At 40.8% G+C, this 25,629-nt stretch overlaps 1 protein-coding gene across 11 annotated transcripts in view; it reads left to right on the top strand.

Annotated features, from left to right (window-relative positions):
- CYRIB (CYFIP related Rac1 interactor B) overlaps nucleotides 1-24,519 on the top strand; it is a 123,503-nt gene extending 98,984 nt beyond the window's left edge. For all 11 annotated transcript variants that reach the window (XM_006156693.3, XM_006156694.3, XM_027775013.1 and 8 more), the window contains 8 exons: nucleotides 4,789-4,894; nucleotides 10,623-10,759; nucleotides 12,250-12,327; nucleotides 14,426-14,542; nucleotides 15,679-15,758; nucleotides 17,047-17,173; nucleotides 19,085-19,155; nucleotides 23,779-24,519. In XM_006156693.3, coding sequence (XP_006156755.1) covers nucleotides 4,789-4,894; nucleotides 10,623-10,759; nucleotides 12,250-12,327; nucleotides 14,426-14,542; nucleotides 15,679-15,758; nucleotides 17,047-17,173; nucleotides 19,085-19,155; nucleotides 23,779-23,842 — 780 coding nt within the window. In that variant the 3' untranslated portion in view covers nucleotides 23,843-24,519. The remainder of the gene's footprint in view (nucleotides 1-4,788; nucleotides 4,895-10,622; nucleotides 10,760-12,249; nucleotides 12,328-14,425; nucleotides 14,543-15,678; nucleotides 15,759-17,046; nucleotides 17,174-19,084; nucleotides 19,156-23,778) is intronic.
- Nucleotides 24,520-25,629: the final 1,110 nt, after the last annotated feature.

Raw genomic sequence — 25,629 nt, 5'->3', positions numbered from 1 at the left:
TTTTTTTGGAGAGGTTTTTGCTACAGGGCACGTGCGCTCGCCAGACAGAGACAGACAGAAAGCGAGAAATCACCCACAGGGGGGATGGCCATGCCGCAATCCCTTCTCCTCCATTCTCCTCTCAGGATCTTGGGCACACATGCACATGTGCCCGGTGTGAGTTTTAAGCCACCGGGTCTGGGACGCGAACCGCAGTCAACTATGTGGGAATCCAGTGACATAGCCATTACGCTAACTGCTGGTCCCTATTTTCCTCTTAACTCTTTGGTACTAACTCTTTACAGATGTTTCTTTTACAGCATTTATTTTCTTAAAATACCTTTGATATTTGCTATTTCTCTCTCCTCCACTGTACCTCCAGCTTCAAGCAAATAACCTTGTTTTCTTTCATAGTTTGGTATCATCAGCACCTAGTTCAGGGCTTAGTAATCAGTTAACTATTGAAGAAATAAATGGAAGAGCTTTAGGCTAATCTTGATAATAGCCTTAGGTTAAATAAAAACATGAATAGCCTTAGCTTAAGTAAAAACATGAAAAGTGAAATAAATGAAGAGATGTGACCATTTCTGTGAAACTCAAGTTCTCTAAACATTTAAGCGTATTTTGAAAAATCAAACATTTCTGGAATTGAAAGATTAAATGATTAAGCAGGATCTTAACAAATTGGTAAGTGGCTATTTCCCTATAAGTTATACCAGTTGACAGGTTATTCTAAAATGTTGGATAGTGTCTCCATGTTGATGATTAGTGTTACAGATAATTTCTAATTGTTTATAAGTGTTTATCACTAAACTTCTTTAAAGCTTATTTTATAATTCTTACTATCTGGTTACTGTTATCTTCCATAATTTTTTTCCTTAAATTTCATTTATTATGCAAAAAGAGACTATTACCTGTTTCTTTTTGTTTTAGAAGTTAGAACCCCTTAGGAGTTCATTTTCCTCTTCCTTTTCTTTCTTTCTTTTTCTTATTTCAGAGAGAGAGCACATGGGAGAGAGAGGTGTTTTTGGCAGGTTCTTAAAATGTCATGAGTTTTCTGCCCATGTGGCTTCAGCTACCACGCAGTGGCACCCTCCTGCAACTGGGCCACGGTTTCCTTTATATTGTAATACTTCACAGTGGAAAGGTCATTCTGCTTCTGTGTTGGGAAGGCTCTCTAAAATAAAAACTCATGTTCCCCCTAAAGTCATGTTACAGAGTTAATTGAATGCATATTCAGATTTGGATGTGGTCTTTTAGAAGATGAGAATATTTACATTTTGGACCTTTCAAAGGGGAAGCCAGGAGCTCATCAGGCTGTGCCCAAAGGCTGACATTACCCATAGGATGCCACAGCCATGCAGCGCTTTGCTTTCGTAGGAGATACAAGATGTAGTCTTCAGTTAAGATATTTCATGATTAGTGATGTGGGGAGGTAAGCAAATGTCTCAGAGTTTAAAAAAAAAAAGTTCCTATGGGAAAGCAACACTGAAGAACACCAAACTACAGGGGAAGGATTAAAAAACAGTGGTGAGAGAATGCCCTTACTAGGCTTTGAGATTTACAAAAGTACCATCATTAGACTGTTTGGTAAAGGAATTAATGACAGAAAAATAGGTAAATAGATATAAAATATGTAAACTCGAAAACTTTAAAAACTACATTTAAGTCTACTATACATGGGGTCAGATATGTAACTGTTCAAGCAGGTGGAGGAATGTGTGCTGAGAAGTGTGTTTTGATTTGCATTGTTAAAGATATAAATAGAAAAGATTTCTGAGTAGTTGGAAAACAATTTAAATTAAGAAAGAAGGCATAAATAAAAGCAGAATACATATCTTCTATACAAAGAATTAATAGAGCTATCCTGTCATAGATCAGTATTGATACAATATTGCGAATTAATTAAGACTCAGTAGAGCAGTCAGAAATATTCCACTTTGCTAATAAGTACACTGTAAAGGTTTAGCTTATTTATGAAGAAACAGGTTATCTCAGTCAGTGCATGTGATACTGTGGAATGATTGTCTTTTAAGAGGTCAGTTTGGCACTGTATAAAGAAAGAACTACGAAGGTACTTACACTCTTGCACCAGGCACTTATATATTCCATACAACTGTAACAGCATAGCAAAACTGGGGGAGCAATTCATGGGGTTGTGAAGATAAAATTAGATACCTTGTGTAAACCGCACGGCATAGGCTGACAGAAAGCTGACTTTATGGAATGAGGGTGGTTTTCTGTTTTGTTTTGTTTTATTTTTTAAAGAGAGACTTTTGCTATAAGGCGTGTGCACTTGCTGGAGAGACAGAAAGTGAGAAATCACGCCCCATGGGGGATGGCCACACTGCACTCCCTTCTCTTCCATTCTCCTTTTGGGATTTTGGGCACGCACGCACATATGGCTTGTATGAGGGGTTTTTTTTGTTTTTGGTTTTTTTTTTAAGTTGCCAGGTCTGGGACTTGAACCACAGTCAACTACGTGGGAGTCCAGAAACGTAACCATTATGCCATTTGCTAGTCCCAAGAATGAGTTTCTTGTTATTACTGTGCCGATGATGTGGAATTATATGTAGTTTAATGTAAGTAATGTTTTGTTAAATCTAATTCTAAAATGGAATAAAACTTAAGGTAGAACCTGTTAAACAAAGTTTATCGTCTATGACATTACTAGAGAGGGAAATAAGTACTTTCCAGTAATGTAGTATGTCCACGGCAGTTAAAACATTTTCTCCCTTTATTTTTCTCAGTTGCCCGAGAGCATGTGTGCTCACAGAGAATGGATCAAGAGCCCCATCCCCCAGTAGGACATGATCACGGAGCAGTCCCTTCTTCATTTCTCTCTCCTTTTGGGATTTGGGATGTGCACGTACATGTGCCCAGCTTATTGTCTGAGCTGCGAGCATTAGTATTTGGACTGTGGTCAGCCATGTAAGGTCTGGCTTCATTAACCTCTAGGCCACAGAGCCACCCACACACCATGACTTCAGACAGCCCAGTATAATACCTGCTCCATTAAGACCTTACCATTGCATTGACATTTACTGAGTGCATTTGTGCATGTTGGACTACCATAAGTGTTGATCAGAAAGTTTACCTAACAGCAGTAACTGAGATGAGAGGAGAAAGGAGCAGAATTACAAGGAAAACTCTAAAATGTCGTCATCAGAGAGCAGCCAGTGTCTTCAGTTCTAATGCCAGGGAAGGCAGAGTCAAGGAAGTAGCCTATTTATTTAATTGGGAACTAAGTTGTTCAGAGCATTCTTTACATCTAGATGGGTTCAATTTTATTTTGCTTTCTTGTTTTTTGATTTTGGGTAATGAAGTCAGGGCACCAACTAGTTCCTTGGGAAAATTTAAACAGGTCAGTATCTCCTGATACAGTTTATCAGCAGCACCCCTGCCTTGGTTATAATTTACAACTTTCAGATGATGTGTTTAGTTTCTTTGAAGATGTTGGAAAGACCAAGTTAGGTTGTTAAAAACAGCATTAGGTTCCAGAAAGGATTAAGAAAAGCCTGTGTAGGCAAAGGGAATATAAAAGCAAGAAAAAGTGCCAACCAGTGGCCTGGCAGTTAAAGTAGCTGGATCCCATATGGCCACCTGCATGGTTTTGAGTCTTGGACCTGGCGTCTTGAAAAGCATTCCAGGTACATGTGCTTTTGTGCCCAAAATCCTGAGAGGAGAATGGAGGAGAGCAGATTGTGTGTGGCTGTCTCCTTTGTGGGATGCTCTCTTTCTTTGTCCCTCTTTCTCTCCCTCCCTCTCTGGTAAAGCATACACAGCCTATGCTAAATTTTTTTTTTAAAAATAGTAAATAAAGGCAAGAAAATGTATTTGAGAATAACCCTCTTAATTTTAGAAACAGCTGCCTAATGGTATGAAAGGCTGGGCATAGAAAAAGGCATATTTATGTTTCTGTTAAGAATCTCTAGGTTACTTTTTAGTTTCTCTCCTCCTAGATTTGAAACCAGTTTTTCATCTTATTCAGGAAAGCCTAAGAAAATTCAGAATCCAAAATAGTTTAGTTTCAAAGGATAGTATCTGTAAAAATTTCTGAATTATATTTTTCAGATTGATTTAGGTTCTTAAGTGTTTACTAGATTTCTTAGAGCTAATTTAGATCCCTCAAATTTGAATTATTGAAAATTGTTTAACCTGTTTCTGGCTCTGGCATCTTTATTTATTATATTACTTTTTTACTTTTCTTTTTTTCCACCAAAAATTTCTTTGACAAAGAAATACTAAGAGTATTTGTCTATGCTATGAAGAATAACATAAAATATTTTCTTTATGGATCCAGAAGGCACTAGGCATAACATTTTAATAAACATATTGTGCATTTTTTTAATCCTGTGATATCCAGATCTATTAAAACGATAACTAAAAATGTATAATAACAGGGACTAGCAGTTGGCATAATGGCTATGTCGCTGGACTCCCATGTAGTCAACTGCGGTCTGAGTTCTGGACCCAGTGGCTTAAACTCATGCCGGGGGGGTGTGCATGTTTGCCCAAGATCCCGAGAGGAAAATGGAGGAGAAGGGATTGTGGCATGGCCATCTCCCCGGGGGTGATTTCTCACTTTCTGTCTCTCTGTCTCTCTCTCTGTCTTTAAATATAACACACTAAAGTAACAATGGAGTTGAGGAGGCCTACTGTCAGCATTCCTGGGTCCATTCTTTTATATTTTATAGACTGTACCATGGTTTCCTGTGATTCCTGTAAACCTGTATTTTAATGTAAAAATGATACTGCTGTGATTAAAAACCAAAAAAAGTAACTATTTTTCTTCTTTGGATTTTGAAGGCAATCCAGCATCCAGCAGATGAGAAGTTGCAAGAGAAGGCATGGGGTGCAGTTGTTCCACTAGTAGGCAAATTAAAGAAATTTTATGAATTTTCTCAGAGGTTAGGTAAGTTGAAAGTTTTGTAATTTTGACTTCCCTGCTGAAAAGGAACATTTTCTAGTGCCCAGAAGTTACATCAAGCAGTTTACGGTCCCAGTGCTGAATTTGGCTGAATGTCTGTTATATAAGCGATGTAAACGTCTCAGATTATAAGATTAGAGTGTAATCTTCTTATCGTTCCTATCAGCCCAGGTTTATTTAGACCATTTCCCTTGACAAATGATAATTCCTACAAAGAAGTCTCTGATTTCTGCATATATTAAAATGTCTTAGTATGAGAAACTAATTCTCAGGCCCTTGGGTTAATTTTTTGTTCTTAAAATAATTACTGGTTATGCCAAGTTTATATACCTAAAACTATAGAAGATGAAAAATAGCAAGCTAGTGATATACATACCCAAAGTTATCTAAGGAGATATTAAAAGCAAACCGATTTCAAAAGAATTTGCATTTTTCCCTTGCACGGGAGTGATTATTCTAAGGTCAGAATTGTGCCTTTAATACAATGAGTAGTCAAAATTAGAATTCCCTTTCTTGGAAAAGGAGGAGGCAGTGTAAGTAAAATTTGAACAGTTAACTTCTTGTGTAATTGTAAAGATATAAATTTGAAGGACTTTGTGCAGTTGTGTGGGCACAGGGGAGGAGCAGTGTAGATGTGTGTCAGAACTCTGAAATGCTTGTTTAATTGAGTTCTTAACACGTTTCCATGTAGTCTGAATTTATTAAGTCTCCAGCTGTCACTAGCTCAGTCAGTAATTGATCTGCATGTCAATTGGCTGGACCCACGAGGCAGACCATCTCTGTCTGCATTAGTTAGGACATGTGCCTTCCCATTTATATGGGTCCCGGCTATTTCATTTTTAAAAATAGCTTGCTCTTTCTTCCTTTATTCCTTATTTGTTCTTTATTCCTTTGCTACTTGGCCGTTTGTGTTTGTAACTTCAACTTTAAAGATGAAGTTTCACTTTTAAAAAATGCCAAAGTTTCACTTTGTAAAAAGGTTAAAAGAGATGTTCTATTTTTCCTTTAGATGCAGTTACAGACTGTTACATGCTATTTTAGATAGATAGTCGGAATAGGAGTGTTTGTATACATTATCTTTTTCTTGCTAGAAATAAGAATTGTAATTTATTTTCTCATGGATGAAAATTAGTTGTTTTTTAGTATTTGCTTTTCTATCAGATATCGTTTCCCTGAAGCTTTGTAACCCTTTGTAGCCTCAGTCAGTCTGGGTCTTTTAATCTTTGTTATCTTGATGACCAAGTATTTTGTTTTTCTTTGTGCTGCTAGTTTCCACCTGCATTGAAGGTAAATTACTTTAGATGGTGCTCAGCTCCTACTCAGGCTCCTCTTGGTCTCAGCATATGCCAGTGAAAAGACAATAATATTTTGGTCAAATAGGCCAAATGAGTCAGACTTAAATGTTTTCTTACATTCTTCCCATTGAAATTAGTCAGTCTGTGCTGTGTCCCATCGTGGGTGCTATTCTACTTTAGCACAGGGATTTAGTAACAGGTAACAGCAGAAAGATAGTAGTTTTCATGCTATCCATTGAGAGTGTCTCCAAAGGCAGGAGTGAAGTATACACTTTAAGATCTGGTAGATACTCTTCATCTCCTGGCCCGATCCCTGGTTGATATCATTTCTGGTTCTCTAGCTAACAGGATGCATATCTTTGCTTGTACATAATAGAGACTTCGGGTTTTATTGAAGAGGTGAGTGGCAGACGAATGAGTACACACATCTAATGTATCAAATGTGTGTTGGGCATTTAGGAGTAGCAGTCACTGTGGATTTTAGGCTTTAAAAGAGATAAAGCCCAATGTTTCAAGCTTGGCATTTGCCACTTAGTAGATATGTAGTCCTGATCACATTATGCAAATTTTCTGAGCTTCCGTATCCTGTCTGGACTTCCTGTCTGTTTAGGCATCTACACACATGCACTAGGCCCCTCTTGTTCTCTTCCTACCCTACTGTTGAGCCAGAGATGAAGATTAACTCCGTAAGCAGCACCTGGAGCGCCACACAGCTATCAAGAGGCACATAGGCCTTGAAAATCTTGTAATCCTAGGGAAGATTCAGGGGTCAGCTGGCCTGAGCACTACAGATCCATCACACATTAATATTCCATAAGAGGAACCCTAGTTTCTTGGTGATTTACATATTATTAGAGAGGCAGAACAGGCCTCTCCTGACTAATGTGGAAGATACTGAGTTTTGCTGAGAGCGTTAGCCGGACTGTCCTGGGGAACTTCCTGTATTTGGTTGTTTGGATCTGACTGAGAAGGTGCAAAGCCTTCTCTTTGGCACCTTCTCTGTTGAGCAGCTACTGAAGGAAGGTTCTGTGGTCAGAGTGGACACATTGCTTTGTCTTGCCTCAGGCTTCCTCCTGCTCGAGGGCCTTATTTTAGGGGCTGCCTTTAAGAGTCATAATGAATAAACACATCCAATATGTTGGCTTCTTTTCAATGGGCTACTTACCAAAATCTATTGAAAAGGCCCCAAAGTGCCCATCATGGTAATTGTAGTCATGTCTTTTGGCCGTTTTAAATCCTCCACAGTCCACATCCTGTTGGTTCTCTGCTGAGGACTCAAGGGATGATGCTTGAGAACACATGGGTGACAGCTGGTGAGAGCACACGGTTGTCGTCTGAAGGGGAGCTCTCTGCAGAGGCCTCCTCTTCCTACTCAGCCAATTGTTCCTCCTCCTTGTGCAAGCATGGCTTCCTATTGGGCCACCTTTACTCTTTCTCCCAGTTCCTTTTCCTTGCACCCTTATGTGATTTTAGTTGTCATTACCCACTTACTAGTTGTCCTTTATTTCTTCACAATTTAGGGTTTATAACTCATTAATTTCTCCTCATCATCTGCTTTTTCTAGAAGCTATAATCAGATGATTTTTTAAAGGAGCTTCATCAAAGTCCAATTCCTAGGTCATCTCTTTTTTGACATCTTTTTCAACTGATCCACCTTCTCTGAGATCCCTTGTCTAATTCCTCTCTTGAGGTGGGGCATTGTGGACCAGTAGGACTGTTGTACTAGCTCGGGCCTATGGGTTGAGACTGATCTAGCTGCTGTAAAGACGCATAGGTAGCCTTAGCATCCTGAGCTCCCCTTATGGTATGGCTACCTTTGAGGGCTTCAGCCATTCATGGGCAGAGCACTTGAAGTGCTTAAATTAAATTAACCCCAAGATTTGATAAAATCTAGGCAAAGCAGGTTTTTCTTCTTTAACAGCCTGTAATAGAATTTTTTAAAGTCCTTTTTTCAGTTCTGAAGTCTCTCAGATTTTGCTTTTCGCTTACATTAGCCCTGGCACGTGAAGTGAATCTTGGGAAAAGTAAACCAAGGAACCAGAAATGTCTTCCTCTTTTTAAAACTATGTTCATTTGATTTTACCTTTTCAGTGTGAGAGAGAGAGAGAGGCATGCCCAGTGACCCTCCCCGCCACGGCAATCCACGCCTGGCCTTAGGCTGCCCAGATCTCAGGTAGTGTGCGCAAGTTCAGCATGTGCAGGGAAACCTCTAGGTGCAAACCTGGGACCTTCCTGTGTGGGCCCTGCACCCTGGAGTGTCGTGTGTACTGCTGTGCCACCGCTGCTCTTAATTGATCTTCACTGACCCAGTTTTACACTTGTATTAACCGTCAGTATTTCTGCAGTCCATTTTTCTTTTTTTTTTTTAAAGAGTTTTTTTGCCATAGGGCGCGTGCACTCACCAGACAGACAGAGACAGAGAGACAGAAAGCGAGAAATCACCCCCCAGGGGGAATGGCCACGCCGCAATCCCTTCTCCTCCATTCTCCTTTTGGGATCTTGGGCACGCACACACGCCTGTCATGAGTTTTAAGCCACCGGGTCTGGGACGCGAACCGTGGTCGACTACATGGGAGTCCAGCGACATAGCCATTACACTAACTGCTGGTCCCCTGCAGTCCATTTTTCTTACTGCAGATAAGTAGGTTTTAAAATGTAGATCTATCCCTACTCTGCTTAAATTGTCTCCCCAGGGACATTAGAACGCCGAGACCAGAGTGCTCATGTGGCACAGGTTACAGGTGCACGACTGGTCTTACCTTTTGGTTGCTCTCCTCCTGCTGTCTCTGTTCTCCCCGTGTTGATCTTGTAGTTCCTCTACTAGGACTAGCTCCTCCCAGCTCGGGGTCTGACTCTGCCCTTTTGTCATCCCTGATGTACAGTCCCATCTTGATCCACATGCTACCTAATCAGGAAGGCGAGGTGCCATTTTTATACCTTTCACTATGCCATGTACCTCCCCCTTTCAATACAACCACAGCTGTGATCGTTTGTGTTTCTTCTCTATAAGGTTCTGTGTGGGCACAGGGAGTATCTTCATCTCTTTCCCCAGTGCCTGACAGGGAGTTGACAGTACGTTTTCTAGCTTACTGAGAAAGGGTGGTAGCTGCCATTTGGAGTTACTGTGTTGGTGGGAAATAAAGTCTCAGGTGTCCATCCTGGTTCCTAGCACATGACTGACACGTGAGAAGCATCTCCTTTTGCTAGTAAGGGCGGTTGGTGTTAGTGTTTCGCAGGGTGCAGGAAGCGAGGTAGAATGCTTATTTGAGAGACAGTTTGGAGAATGTGGGGCTTTGGAGTCAGAGATACCTGACATTTAGTAGCTATCACATTGGGCTCTGGCTGCTTTGAAACTGTTTACCCATTCGTGCCTTGGCTGGTGGTGAAAGTTAAATGAAAGACTTAGGTGTGTGATATGGATGTTGACTCTTAATTAGGTCTTTGTAAACAGTAGAACTGTTTTTTGTTTGTTTTAAGGGTTAATTGGTATAAATTTGTTATTTGATCACTGATAAGTATCTGTTTACTAATAATGAGTTCATTATTGAGCTGTGTCAGCTCTTGCTTCCTCTGATTAAAGATTTGCATTGTTTTGAGTCTGTTTTCTGATTCCCTAATTTATAAATGAATTAATTTGATTTCTGTGAATTTTTTTGAAGTAAAATATCAGTATTTCCATTTTTAAACATGGTAGTTTTTAGTCTGGCATTCCAAAAGTAACACTTATTTCAAAGGGACCATTTTGCTTCTGCAGTGAATTAGAATATATATATATATATCTCGTCCTAAGATTCCAAGCTTTAAGATACTTAGGAAGCTTGTTAACACTGAGTATTTTGTTCTCTTCAGTAGCTGAACAGAAGCAGTTTGTGTTTATGGGTAAACAGCATAGTCAAAGTTTGAGAAGTTAATTATTCATTCATAGGCATGTATAGATACACATAACTGTTTGGACACAGTACCAATAAAGAAGTTAAAATTACCTTCCCGTGAAACCAGATTTTACACTGTGTGGAATGATGAGAGTACGTAAAACTGGCCCTTTGATCCTGGTATTTTATTCACATTCTGCATTATTTTCACTTCGGGTTTATGGAATTATAAAATTGAAGTAAATACCTTTAAAGGTGTTCATTCTATTGTGTGACTTTTTGTGTGTGTGCTTTTCTGTGCAAAAATGCATCCTGAATTTTCTGACAACCCAATATTAGAGAGGGTCCAGTTTGAATGTATGTAATATGAGCAAATGCAAAATTTAAGCCTGATAATTGTTTCGATTATATTTAGATCATCTACTTAAATTTTAAAGAGACCCATTCTGATACTGGGAAGCATAACATTTAAGAGTTACTGACTCGTTAATGAACAAATGTCACAGATACACAAACAACTTAATGGTTTTCTTTTTTTTCTCTTAGAAGCAGCATTAAGAGGTCTTCTGGGAGCCTTGACAAGTACCCCCTATTCTCCCACCCAGCATCTAGAACGAGAGCAGGCTCTCGCTAAGCAGTTCGCAGAAATTCTTCATTTCACACTCCGGTTCGATGAACTCAAGGTAAAATTGTCTGCTGGCTTCATTGTTAGGAAAATGATGAGTTTTTCAGTCAGTTTTAGGAGGAAACATTTGAAAACCTTGATAAAATGTTTTTAAGTAATGTCTCTTTTTTTTTTTTTTTTTTTAAGAGGTTTTCACGATAGGGCGCGTGCGCTCGCCAGACAGAGAGAGACAGAGAGACAGAAAGTGAGAAATCACCCCCCAGGGAGGATGGTCACGCCGTAATCTCTTTTCCATTCTTCTCTCGGGATCTTGGGCACGCACACACACGTGCCCGGCGTGAGTTTTAAGCCACCAGGTCCGGGATGCAAACCGCGGTCGACTACGTGGGAGTCTAGCGACATAGCCATTACGCTAACTGCTGGTTCCCTAAGTAATGTCTCTTGAACCTGAAGAAATGGGAAACAAATTTTTAAAATAATTATGTTTCTCTATGGCAAATAGCAGATCACTGAATACTCAGACTTTCCACTTAATTTTGTTTTAAAAATCATCTCTGAAACAATTTTAAGTTTTTTTTTTTTTTTGAATATTTCTTACTTTCTGTGTACCCTCAATTTTTTGACTTTTTTATTTTTTTTTATTTTTTGGAGATTTTTGCCACAAAGCATGTGTATTCACTAAAGAGAGAGACAGAGTCAGTGAGAGGGAAAGTGAGAAATTCTTCCCCCCAGGGGATGGTCATGCTGTACTCCCTTCTACTCCCAGGATTTTGGGCATGACACACAGGTGCGCAGCTTGATTTTCAGGCCTCTGAGTCCAGGTCTTGAAATGTGGTCAGCCATGTGGGAATCCAGCGCCTTAACACCCATCATGCCTCCTGCTGTTACAAATCCCTCCCTTTCTTGGTCCCTTTCTTTCTCACACTCTTGATCTTTCTAGTAGTTGAAACTAAAATCTTTTTGTTAGAAAGAGTACGTGTAAAGGAATGAGTATTTGATAAGATCACTTTTTGGAAATGAGATTAGTATCCTATCTAAAATTAAGAAGAGCATATTGCCTGCGATTGAAAAGCCACATTGGGAACCAGCAGTTAGCGTAATGGCTATGTTGCTGGACTCCCACGTAGTCGACCGCGGTTCGCGTCCCGGACCCGGTGGCTTAAAACTCACGCCGGGCGCGTGTGCGTGCGTGCCCAAGATCCCGAGAGGAGAATGGAGGAGAAGGGATTGCGGCGTGACCATCCCCCCTGGGGGGTGATTTCTCGCTTTCTGTCTCTATGTCTCTCTCTGTCTGGCGAGCGTACGCGCCCTACAGTGAAAATCTCTACAAAAAAAAAAAAAAGCCACATAGATTTTTCTATGTTCAATAAGGACTGAATGTAGTGTATTAAGCCATGTCAGATGAGAACAGTTTAAATGATACTAAAATATACTACAAATTAGGAAAGTTATAGGCCTAGCTAATACTGTATTTAGTAGATTTTTAATCTAATTTTTATATTAGCATTTTGTGCATAACTCATTTTCTTTCACAAATGTCTTGTTTAGATGACAAATCCTGCCATACAGAATGATTTCAGCTATTACAGGAGGACGTTGAGTCGTATGAGGATTAATAATGTACCGGTAAGTTCATGCTGTGGCTCAGCAGTGGTAAGAATACTTCATCTTTTTCAGTCTGTTCACTTTATTCTTTCCTTCCTCCATTCATTCAGAGAATGTTAATGCTAGTAATAAAGTTAGTAATTATTGACAGGCACAGCTTGGGAAGAGAGAGCAAACTGTAGTAAACCATGTAGTGTTTACCTGTTTTTCCTCAGACTCTTCAATTCCCTTGACTGCTCCATTAAAAATTACTTGTCTATATTAACATTGATACTTATAAACTTTATGTAGTCTCGTTTTTGCTTTAAGGCCTGCGTGTTCTGGGGGAGGGGGGGGTGAGAGAGAGAGAGACAAAGACACTACCCCAGGGGGTATGGCCAAGCTGCAGTCCCTTCCCCTCCATTCTCTTCTCAGGATTTTGGGCACAAGTGCACATGTGCCCCGCATGAATTGCAAGTTACCAGGTCCAGGACTCTTCCTGTGGTTGCCCATGTGGGAGTCTAGCGACATAACTGCTACACCATCTGCTGGCCCCTATATAATCTAATTTTAAGTATTCAAAAATTTTGTGAATTAGTGATTAGGAGTTTTATGTGTGTATGAGTGTGTGTGTCCATGTTCTTAAACCAGGTGAATTTCTCTCCACGGCTCTTATTTTCTGACCTACACCCTTCTATATTTTTGATGCATTCCACTCAGTCATCAATTTTCTTTTAGAAAATTGGATCGATTTTTATTTCTTCCAACACTCAAATGGCTCCCCATTCCATAAAGAAGGAAAATACAGACTTAGACTAATGTTTAAGGCACTCTGCAGTCTGACCTCCACCTTTTCTGTCCCTAGATGCTGTCCCCTTTTACACTGAATATGCTGAATTACGCTCTGTTGAGTTGTTTGAAACTTGCTCTCTCACCTGCTTATCATTACCTACAAAAAACCCTAACTTAGGGATCAGCAGTTAGCGTTATGGCTATGTTGCTGAATTCCCATATAGTTGACTGCGGTTTGAGTCCCAGACCCAGTGGCTTAAACTCACGCCAGGCGTGTGTGAGTGTATGCCCAAGATTCTGAGAGAATGGAGGAGAAAGGATTGTGGTGTGGCCATCCCCCCTGGGGGGTGATTTCTTGCTTTCTGTCTCTCTGTCTGTCTGTCTGGTGAGCTCATGTGCCCTATAGCAAAAACCTCTCCCCCCCAAAAAAAAGCCTAACTTAAGAGTCTTTCATAGTTTCTTCTAATATAATTTATTCAGCCCTTTTCTGTCATCATCTGTTTGCATTTTGTTGGGGGTGGCATATCGATGCTTATGTTTTCAGCATGGAGGACAGGGTACAATTTCATGATCATTCTTCTGTCCTCCTTAGCATTTAGAATAATCTCTCTTTTTTTTTTTAAGAGAGGTTTATTTTTTGCATGCACTCACTGGAGAGACAGAGACAAGAGAGACAGAAAGTAAAAAATCCCTGCAGGGGGATGGCAATGCCGCATTCTCTCCTCCTCTGTTCTCTTCTCTTGGATCTTGGACATGCATGTACATGCACCTGGTATGAGTTTTAAGTTGCTGTGTCTGGGATTCAAACGCCAGCTGACTACTTGGGAGTCCAGTTACAAAACTATTATGCCACCTGCTGGTCCCAGTCCTTCAAGCTCTATTAAATTCCTTCATAAAATTTAAAATATTTTTTAAAAGGTTAATCTTTTTTTAAAATGTGCTCAAGGGGCCAGGTGGTGGAGCAGAAGTAGAATGCAGTGGTCCACGAGGCAGTCCTCCGTGGGGCGATTCCTAGGCAAGGTCTGGAGACTTCCCTGAGTACAGTGGGCGTGTATGTGCTTATGCTCACAACATCAGGACCCCGTTGGGGCTGCCCTATCTGTCTCTCCCACTCATAGAAGAAATAAATAAGAAAAGCTTTTTATAAAGTACTTAATATCATTTGCAATCTTTTTTACTTTTAAAAGATATTTAAGTAGTATGTACACACAAGGGTCAAAAATATAATTTGTTACAGGTATTTTATTTACTAAGCCTTAATAAGATAGACACCCTCCTTTGGTGCTTTTATAAATGTTACCAATTTAATAGCTTACAAACTAATACCAAATGTTCTTCCTTAACACAGGCAGAAGGAGAGAATGAAGTAAATAACGAATTGGCAAATCGAATGTCTTTGTTTTATGCAGAAGCAACCCCAATGCTGAAAACCTTAAGCGATGCCACGACAAAATTTGTATCAGAGGTAAGTACTGCCTGGGAGGTGATTCTTCCCGTCATTACCTTACCACACCACCTCAGGCCAGTCAGACTAACCTTCAGAGCAGGGAGTTTATGGTGTATTTTTAGGGCCAGGGGAGGAAATGCAGGGAAGAGGTATTCCTCAGCTGTACTTATCTTAAAATTCTTTCTTTAATTCAGTAAAGAAGCTTGCCTTCTTATCAGTGGTCCAGAGTTGTTACTCTGTTTCTCTCTTTCTCTAGTGCCTAAGGGCACATAAGCACCAGAGAGAGAGAGAGAAAGCAGTCCCCGTTGGGGCCTAGTTACACTGAGTCCCCTGCATTCTCTTCCAGACATTCTGACCTTAGCAAGTCCTGTGACTTTAATGCCACCTCACAGCACAGACTCCATGATACATGCGTTGAGCTCTGGCTATTCTCTGAGGCCCGTAGACACACACCTTACCCCCGTTTACCATCTCTTTCCCTCTCTCTGGAGGTGTAGTCAGTAATAGCATGACCAAATCACTCTCTCAGTGGCCTTTTGCAGCCCTGCCCTTTTTCAGTAAATAATACCTCCCATGGTACAGACCATAAAACTTAGAGCTTATCACCTTCAGTTCCCTTCTTTACTTCACTCCTTATTATCTGCTCCATCAAATAGTGTCATTGGCTCACCCTCCAAACCGTATAGTGAATCTGAAATGGTAACCCCTTCTCTTGCTACCTTCCAGATCAGATCACCACCCTCCCGTCCGGGTCCCTGCATTTCTGTTCTGACCAGTCTCTTCTCCACTATTGCTCTACTCTAGTTCTTTCTCTGTAGAGCAGCCAAGTAATCTACAAACGTAAATCACATTCCCTCCCTCCTCTGTTTTCAGTGCTTCCAGTGACCTAGTGCCCCTCTAGTAGAATCCAAGCACCACATGGCCTAAGTCGTCCACCCCCCCCCCATCACCCCACGTCTGCATTGTCAGGTGGTTTTTATCCAGCCAGCATGTCAGTCCCTCTTGGGGGAGGGAGGAGGGGAAAGGGTCAAAGCTCTCTCAGAGCAGTGCTTAGAATCCAATGTAGCTTGTTTTTCATGTTATACCCACCTATAAAATGTACTTGAGTAATAATTGTCACTTTTACTTTCTTTGTTCTCTGTATACTTTTACAGAATAAAAATTTACCAATAGAAAATACCACAGATTGTTTAAGCACCATGGCTAGTGTATGCAGAGTTATGCTCGAAACACCGTGAGTATTAGCTGACCTTTTTCTCTTTAATGTACTGATGAGATGATTGGTATTTCAAAATATGTCCACATAGGAGCACATCTTATTTAGAAGGTACAAATTGAACATATCCCCAATATTGGGGTGTTTTTCTTTTGGGAGGCAAGGAGTAGAAGGAGGAGAGGGAACGAAAGAACTTGAAATGTCCTCAGTTGTGCTTATCATAAACATTCTTTCTTTATTTCAGCAAAGAACCTTGCTTTCTTGCCAGAGAGCTAGAGTTAGTCCCTCCTTATCTCTTTTACTCTCCCCTTCTCTCTCTGTAATGCCACAGGTGCAGATGTGCCGGACAGAAAGAGAAAGCATCCCTCGTGGAACCTGGTCACACCGCAGTCCCCTTCCTTCCACTTTTCCCTTCCATCAGGATCCTGGGCAAATTGGTTTTCAGTTCCCAGGGCCAGGATCGAACCGTAGTCAGCCATGTGGGATCCAGCTCCTGCCGTGTAGCACTTCACCTCTGCACTAGGGAGGAAGCCCTGACCCTTTCTCTCTCAGTACTAGTTCTTGGTCCAGCCTGAATTCCCAAAAATGGAATTTTTTTTTACAATGGATACCAGGCTGTGTTTTGACTGTATTATAAGTGGGCAGAAAAATTCTTGATTAATAATACATGTTTTATTCTAGTTAACTTTTATTTGTGTGGCATTTCTTATTTTTTAAAGCACTAATGTACATTATGTTGCTGGGAAACCTATGACATAGAATGGTAACTTCCCTCCTCACTTGAGGGAAATGAAGGGAACAGTGGCCGATGTCTCCATCCTGGTTCTGGACTCTTCTGCTCGCCACAGGGCCTTCTGTATAAATTAAAGTGGTGTGTACTTCCCATATGAGAGAAGAGTATGTTTGAATTTTAATGAAATTCAAATCCCATATTAATAATGTGTAGATCAAGTTAGCTCCCAAATAGCAAACATACTTGTTCTGTGTAAGCTGGTGACTTTCTCATTGTGTCGGTGGTAACAGCCTTTACTTAGAGATTACTTTTGGATTTGGTAGAATTGTCGCTCTTTGTCAAGCAGAAGGGAAGGTTCAGTAAGGTTGGTGCAGATAGAGATAAAATATGTGGATGATAACTGCCCCACCACCACCGGCTTATCTTCTGGGAATCTCATTGTGGAGAAAGGGGCATAATGTCCACATCCCGTACAGAGGTCAGTGGGAAGTCAGGATCAACTGAAAGCTGAATCTACTCATCAAAGAGTTTTGTGATGTGATGTGCCTCATCTATCTACATCTTTCCTATCAGGGAGTACAGAAGCAGATTCACGAATGAAGAGACCGTGTCGTTCTGCTTGAGGGTAATGGTGGGTGTCATAATACTCTATGACCACGTACATCCAGTGGGAGCATTTGCCAAAACTTCCAAAATTGATGTAAGTTCTGTATCATTTTATGTCATTCTAGATGGTTTCCTTATCTTATTTAAAGAGCTGGCAGCCCAGACTCTCACAGAACTCAGGTTTATGGTTTGTAATAAGAGCACATTCTCATCTCTGCGGTGTTGCTCATTTCCTGCACCCTGTGTACAAGTGGAGTGGAGTAATTGAGGGCGATCATATTGTTTTTTTTTGTTTTTTGTTTTTTTTTTTTAAGAGGTTTTTGCTATAGGGTGCGTGTGCTCGCCAGAAAGACAGAGAGGGACAGAGAGACAGAAAGCGAGAAATCATGCCCCTGTGGGGATGGCCACGCCACAATCCCTTCTCCTCCATTCTCCTCTCGGGATCTTGGGCACGCACGCACATGTGCCCGGCGTGAGTTTAAGTCATGGGTCCAGGACTCGAACCACGGTTGGCTACATGGGAGTTCAGCAACATAGCCACTACACTAATTGCTGGTCACAAGGACGGTCATATTGTCTGTAGAGTAACTTGTTGTAGGGTCCTTCTACATATTCATTAATATAAATGATCATTAGAAATGCATTTTCCCATCATGTCCTTTAATTCTGTTGGCCAATGACCATTTTATAAAAAGTCAGTAATGGTGCGTCAGTGAAAAAAAAAAGTTGACGACTTTGCACGTTTTCCCTCCCCTACCCAGTCATCGTAATTTGGAACTCTAGCTGTGTGTCTGCTTGCCTCATCTCCACAAAAGTTGATGTTAGAAATAAAACTGTTTCCTAGTCTCTCTGTTCTGTAGTTCCCTCCCTCACCCTGATACGTGTGGTTCCTCTGTCCTAACCATTATTTGGAGAATTGTCTTCTGCTGGCCCATTCTTACCACTTCAGGCTCTTAGCATTTCGGATCTCAGTTACTGATTACTAGCTAGTCTTCTGCCTTCATGCACATGTGTTGTATATAAAGAGAAATAAGCTAATTTACACTGTGGTTACCATGTCCCAGGAGTTTTATATCTCTTCTTTATTATGACTCTGAAAATATTTCTAAGAAGTAGGTGTTATTTTTCCCTGATGTAACAAGAGCAACTAAAGTTCAGAAAATTAAGTAGTGGTACACTCAGGGGTTGAACCCACATCCCTCTGGCTTCTAAAGCACATGTTCTTTCTACTATGTATGCTCCTCATAATAGCCATGCTGATATTCCTCAAATGCTGTCTTTAATAAGTAGGTCATTGTTGTTTTATCTGTTTGTTTGTTTTGCCGTAGGGCATATGCACTTTCTGGAGAAAAACAGACAGAGAGAGGGAGAATGAGAAATCACCCTCACGGAGATGGCCATGCCACAATACTCTTTCCTCCATTTTCCTCGTGGGATTCTGGGCACACATGTCCACACACCTGGTGTGATTTTTCTAACTGCCAGGTCCAGGACTTGAACTAAAACACCCTCGTGGGAGTCCAGTGCCTTAACCATCACGCCAAGTGCTGGCCCCAAGTAGTTCTGTTTTAATAACCTGTGACAAGTGCCTCCTGCCTGGCCCATCAGTTCAGGCTGAGTCATCTGATTTCCAGGGCTTTGTAGTTCCCATTTCAGCCCTGAAAAATTCCTCTCTCTCCTCCATGTGAGGTTCTATTTCTGTCACAGGATTTTTTTCTGCCTGAAAGTGCCTCTTTTCCTTGGTAACACAGTCCCTCCCTGGATACCTTTACCATTAGCCATTCCTTGGTTTTCATTCATGAGGGTAGTATTTAAGTTTGACTGATTTAGTTCTCAAAAAGTTTTATGTCATTGACTGGAAATAATAACAGACATTTTTATACGTAATCTCTCAAGTCCTATAGTTGTGGTCATAATTTATTTTTATTTTATGTTTATTATTTTGAAAATGAATGTTACTGGAGAAAATGGAGGTTTTACTTTTTCTGTTTTCTTTTCTCTGTAGATGAAAGGTTGTATCAAAGTTCTTAAGGACCAGCCTCCTAATAGTGTAGAAGGTCTTCTAAATGCTCTCAGGTGTGTATACGTCCATGTGCATATGTATAGAAAAAAAAATAAGGGAAGTATTTGGTTTACATGTATTAAAAAATGTGACAGAATGTGAAAAGCACAGAGGATATGAAGATCAAGGCAGAGTGTGGAAAGGTGAAGATCTCATTTTGCTCATGAGTAATCTCACTTCCAGATAGAGCCCAAGGCTGTAGGAGGTGCTGACAGACGTGTGTCCACTAGCAAGAATTGCAGCTTCATTTCTTGGTTGACAATTTGGGCTTTTATTTATTGCCCTTTTCAAAGCAGGGATTGCTTATTTGTTTTTGTTTTCATAAAAGTAATATATGCTAATTGTAAGTTATATTTGCACAACACAGGAAAATATGAAGAAAAGATAATCATGTAATCTCACCATTTTGAGACAAACTATTATTAACATTGTGACAGCCTTCGGGAGTAAATAGTCACATATTGACACTTGTAGATAATTTCATTATAGCTCTGTTTCAGTTACCTTTTTGCAAAATAATATAGAGTATTTTCTGACTAGTTCTTTTCCCTTAATATAGTATAATTACATTCCTATGTTCAGGAATATAGATCTATATATTTTATGTACTTCTTATAGTGAAAACAAAGCTGTCAGTTATTTGAAGTCTTTCTCAGCTTAACTTGATTTAGTTACTGAAGCTCCTAAGAATCCTGAAATATTTTTAGATGAAAATCTCAGCATTTTAAAACATCTTGACTACAGAGATTTAATTGGTAGTATAATTTCCCTGACATAAAAGATGGTTTCCCATTACTTGATTATTTTGGGTTTAAACACAGAAATTACATGAACATAAAAATATGTATAATGACATTTACATCATAGGCAAAATATAGGCCATGTCATTGCAGCTGAATTAGAGCCATGAAATGATTTTACTAAGATTACAAAAAGTGCTGCATATGCAGCCACTACCTGAATAAAGATCTATTTTAATAGAACATTAGAAAAAATTAAGGAACAGACTTACATTTTTTTTAATTCAATTTCATTTATTTATCTGTTTATTTTAATTTGACCAGAGAGACATAGAGAGAGGAAAGTGAGAAAGCAAGCCACCAGGTCTGAGACTCAAACCATGGTCAACCATGTGGGATGGTCACGCCGCAATCCTTTCTCCTCCATTCTCCTCTCGGGATCTTGGGCACGCATGCACACGGGCCCAGCATGAGTTTTAAGTCACCGGGTCCGGGACGCGAACCGCGGTCGACTACGTGGAAGTCTTGTATTTTCTTTTCATAGCCATTACGCTAACTGCTGGTTCCCCTGTTTTTTAATTTGACCAGAGAGAAAGAGGGAAAGTCAGAAAGCAAGCCACCAGGTCCAGGACTGGAATCACAGTCAGCCATGTTGGAATCCAGTGCCTTTAACCACCACACCACCTGCCAGCCCTGATGAGTCATACATTTACCTGTTCTGCAGTGGAATGTTTTGTGCAGGGTATTAGGTAGTCGGGAAGCCATGGTGTAGTTTCCAGTGCACATGCACCACGACTTCCCAACCACTCAGTACCTCTTTTTTTTTCGAGAGAGAGGTTTCTGCTATAGAGCGTGTGCGTTTGCCAGAAAGACAGAGAGAGAGAGAGGGAGACAGCGATAAATCACTCCCCGGGTGGATGGCCATGCTGCAGTCCCTTCTCTCCTTCATTCTCCTCTTGGGATCTTGGGCACACCCGCACACGCATCTGGCGTGAGTTTAGGCCACCGGGTCCCGAACTCAAACCGCGGTCGACTAAATGGCAGTCCAGTGACATACCCATTATGCCAACTGCTGATCTCAGTACCATTTAAAGAAGGAAAAACCAGAAATGAAGAGGTGGATGTTGAGAAAAACTTTCGTTTTTTTGTCATCAGGATTATGTGTGCTATTGATACATAAAGTCTGTCTACCTAAATAAACAGAAAGGTGTTAAAGGCTTTGCCACGTCTTTCCATACTCCTGTATGGATTTTTCTCTCCAGCCTGACAGCCTGCTTTGTCCTCCTGCAAATGTTTAGTGACACCTGTTAGGTGCCAGGCACTCTGGAGTCTGCTCAGTAATATGAATACCATTAGAACGTGACTTCTGTGGTGCGTCCGGCACTAAATAAGTATATATTTGTCTCTTACCTCTGTAAAAGTTTACCTGAATACAGATAATTTCTTCAGTTTTTAACTGATTTGAAATTAACCTAATTGGAATTTAATTTAAAATTGCTTAGCACAGAAGGATCATCTGTGTCCTTGCTTAAAATAATCTAGTTCATTAAAATTATATGTTGAGATTTTTGTAAACTAAATGAATCAAATCTGTTTGAATTATCTCCAAAATATATTTCACTAAAATAAATTCCATTAAAGCATCGAACACCCGCCTCTCTTGCTCCTGATGTGTTCCTTGTCTCGATTGTCTCTCACTTGGTCTTCAGCCACAGTCCCTGGTTGGCTTCACTGCTGCTCTTCTTACTCCTGACAGCTCTCCCTCAACAGCCAGAACAATCTTTTCGAAACACACCAGGCCCAGCCTTGGTGGGGGCCGTGGCGTGCTGAATTGCTGTACTGTGCTGGAAGCCACGTGGTCAGCTGCCCTGGATCACTTTCCTAATGGGCAAGAGAAAGGGATTGCAGCCTGACCTTGTCAAGGGTGCCCCCACCTCCCCCCCCTCATGTGAAAGCACTCTCTTAAATAAAATATTGGGGCCAGAGGTGGCCTAGTGGTTAAGGCACTGAACTCCCACATGGTGAACTGCAGTTCAAGTCTCAGACCTGGCAGCTTGAAAATCACGCCTGGGCATACCTGTGTGCGTGCATGCCGAAAATCCCAGCAGGAGGATGGAGAACGGATTGTGGCTTAGCCATCCCTGCTGGGAGGTGATTTCTTACTTCTTCTCCCACTGTCTCTCACTCTCCAGTGAGCACATGCTAAAAAAAAAATAAAAACATAAATGAAATTACATCACTCTTCTGCTAAATATTCTCCCTCGGCTTTTATCACACTTCAGGTCATCTCTAGACTCCTTGCTGTGGCCTCCAGATGTCCATGTGACCTGGTCTTCCTCTGTCTCTGTCGCCTCTTCTTGAACCTTCCTCCTTTGCTCCTGAACTTTTTACCCTGCTGCAGTCTTAGTGTATCACTATCTTTTTCCCTCTGCTAGGTTATAAGTTCCTGAAAGAATGCTTAACACATAGTAGGTTTGTTAATTGGATATCTGCTATTTAAAGAAATCTTGTGGTGAATCTCACAATAAAATACTCTCTTAGTTGCTCTTTTGTGGATTCATTTGGATTTGCATACTTGTAGCAAAACACACCTACCTAGAAATAAGGCACTTGGAGATCTGAGACATTGTAGGGATGTGACAGCGGAAGCAGTTCAGCACCCTCAAGTACAGAAGAGAAGGGAGGTTGCTGGCCCGTTTTCTGTAATGGACCAGAGAGTAACACCTGGTTTCTGTTGTTGCTGCTCAACTCTGCTGTCACAGCCGAAGAGGCTCAGCTGCGGTGTTGTAGGCGGTAGTGTGGCACGGGGGTAGGGTGGCTCTGGTGTACTGCGGTCTTATGGGGAGGCCCTGGGTTCAGGTCCTGGATCAGTCCGAACATGCTAGAACACGTGTGACCCTAGCTAGAACGCTAGGGTAGATCGCTGCGTGGTGAGACTGCCGGAGACATCTCTTCCTCCCTTTCAAGAGAGAAAAAAAAAGAATTTAAAACATTGAAAAAGAGAAAGGAGGTAGCTATAGATAATATGAGTAAATGGATCAGCATAGCGTGTTCCAATAAAGCTTCCATACGTAAGCACTGAAACTTGAATTATATAATTTCCACATTAACATGAAATATTGGGTCGTTGTGCCCCCCTCCAACCATCCCCACTGTTAAAAAAGAAATGCTTAGCTTTCAAGCCATGCAGAAATTCCAGAGGACTTAAAAATGTTTGTGGGGAAAAAATAGAATTAAATACGAGTTTATTTTGGTGCCAAGATACTATTAAAAATCTATGCGGTTTTTCATAATATGCATTTCTCATTAACTTTTTATTTTTCTAGAGAGACTTTTGCTATAGGGCACGTGTGCTCACTTGTATAGTCAGAGAGACAGTAAGTGAAAAATCGCCCCCCGGGAGCTGGCCATGCTGCAGTTCCTTCTCCATTCTCCTCTCAGGATCTTGAGCATGCACACCCACTTGGTGTGAGTTTTAAGCCACTGGGTCCGGGACTCAAACCGTCATCAACTACATGGGAGTCCAATGACGTAACCATTATGCCATCTGCTGGTCTCCCCCCATTAACTTTTAAAGACCCCACTTAGCAGCGATGAATTGGATTTGCTAACATCTGGATAAGATGCTTTTTCCCTGAGTGGAAGTTCCCGGTAGTTGTTTACCTGAGTTACCAGTCATGTCAGCAGGGTACCTGTAACTAGGGTAAGCGCTCCTGGCCCTTCAGTTCCTGTACGGGGTGAGGGTGGGTTCACAGCATGGCAGAGGCGTAGTTCTGTGAGAGGAGACTTGCCTGAGCGATTGCCTGTCCTGTCATCACCGGAGAACCCGCTGCGGGCTTCATTTGGTGTGTGTGCGTGTCTCCATTTTCTAAAGTGGTCTGCTGTTATTCCTCTCAGGTACACAACAAAACATTTGAACGATGAGACTACCTCCAAGCAAATCAAATCCATGCTGCAATAACAGTTCCGGAATAAGTACCCGCTGTAGACAGAAGACAGTATTCTGCAACAACTGAGAATGCACAGTTTTTTAGTGATTGCAATTATTCTCTCATTTATTCTTGCTTTTATTTCTTTCCTCCGTTCCTCTTCCCTCTTTTTTAATCATGTTCTTGTTCTTAAGACTTCTTTTCTGTGCCAAAATCAGTAAAGTTATACTCGGAAGGGATCGCGTCCTTCCACACAGGCCATCTAAGGCAGCTAATTACGCATTGCATTGGGGTCTCTACTGAGAAAAATTCTGTGACTTGAACTAAATATTTTTAAATGTGGATTTTTTTTGAAAACTAATATTTAATATTGCTTCTCCTGCATGGCAAGACTGCCTATTCTGCTATTTAAAAACCCTCGATGACTTTATTTTCTACTGCCGCTTTTTTCATGTGCAGCCAAAATGAAAATGTTTAAATTAACTGTGTTGTACAAATGGTACCCAACACAAACTTTTTTTAAATTAGTAAGACTTTTGTTTAAAGTTTTAAGTTTGCATTATGACTTTTTTTGTAAGAATGTATGTTGTGTGTTTAACCTTTATTAACTAATGTTAAAAACTGTGATGTGTGCGTAGAATATTACGTATGCATGTTCATGTTTAAAGAATGGCTGTTGATGATAAAATAAAAATCAGCTTTCATTTTTCTAAGTGTGGCTTGGTTTACTGGTGTTTGCTTTAGGATTTGAAGTTTTCCCTATGTATATTTTTATGAAATGCATATACACATGACATATTTTTTTCTTTTAGGGAAGGGTCGGGTCTTTTCAATAGTGTATTTCATTATTGTTGTCTATATATATCATTTTCGTTGCTTTTAAAATTTTGTCAAGTATAGGGACCAGCAGATGGCATAATGTTTTACATTGCTGGATTCCCACATGGCCGACTGAGGTTTGAGTTCCAGATTCGGAGGCTTGAAACGCAGGCCAGGTGCATGTCTATGTGTGCCCAAAATCCTAAGAGGAGAATGGAGGAGAGGGCATTGCAGCGTGGCCATCCACCCTGAGGAGTGATTTCTTGCTTTCTGTCTCTCCAGTGACCATCCTATAGCAAAAATCTCCTAAAAACTTTTTTTTTTTTGATCAAGTCTAACAAGACCAGTGATCTTGTTATTACGTTTATCTTTTTTTTTTTTTTCCCCTTTGAAGTTGGGAGAAGTGCAGTAGCCAGAGAGGGAGACAGAGGAAGCAGCTCCTAGTGGGGCATGGTCACGTCACAATCCTGTCTCCATTTTTCATCCTTTAGGATTTGAGCACGCATGCACACACACCCAGTGTGTTTCTCTAGCCACTAGGCTAGGCGGTGGGGCCAGTCTGACTGCTAGTCTTGCTTTAATTTGGATGTAGTCATAGAAGGAAGACCACATTTTTGCTTGAGTTTCAGTTCCAGGAGTGAAAGGGTAGCAATGGGAACTGCCCTTAGAAAAAAGGGCAGCCCTTCATGTTGGGAGGAAAGTGAATCTAAGAGGGATTTCCCAGGAGAAAATTGAACACTAAGATCTCACATTGTTTTTTAGCTGAAGATCATAAAACCTAAATTAGGAAATCTAGATTTCATGGGAGAAGCTGCTTAAAAGATGGCTAGTCCTGAGCCAGCAGGTGGTGTAGAGGTTATGGTGGCTGGATCCCACATGGCCGATTGTGTGGTTCAAGTCCCAGACCTGGCAGCTTGAAAGACACTGGACGCATGTGCACGTGTACCCCAAATCCTGAAAACACAATGGAGGAAAAGGGATTATGGTGTGGCCTCCCTGC

The sequence above is a fragment of the Tupaia chinensis genome, unplaced genomic scaffold (genome assembly GCF_000334495.1).
Source record: "Tupaia chinensis unplaced genomic scaffold, TupChi_1.0 Scaffold000513_1, whole genome shotgun sequence".
Lineage (NCBI taxonomy): Eukaryota > Metazoa > Chordata > Mammalia > Scandentia > Tupaiidae > Tupaia > Tupaia belangeri.
The sequence above is the reverse complement of the archived record's forward strand: the minus strand, read 5'-3'. Positions and strand labels throughout refer to the sequence as shown.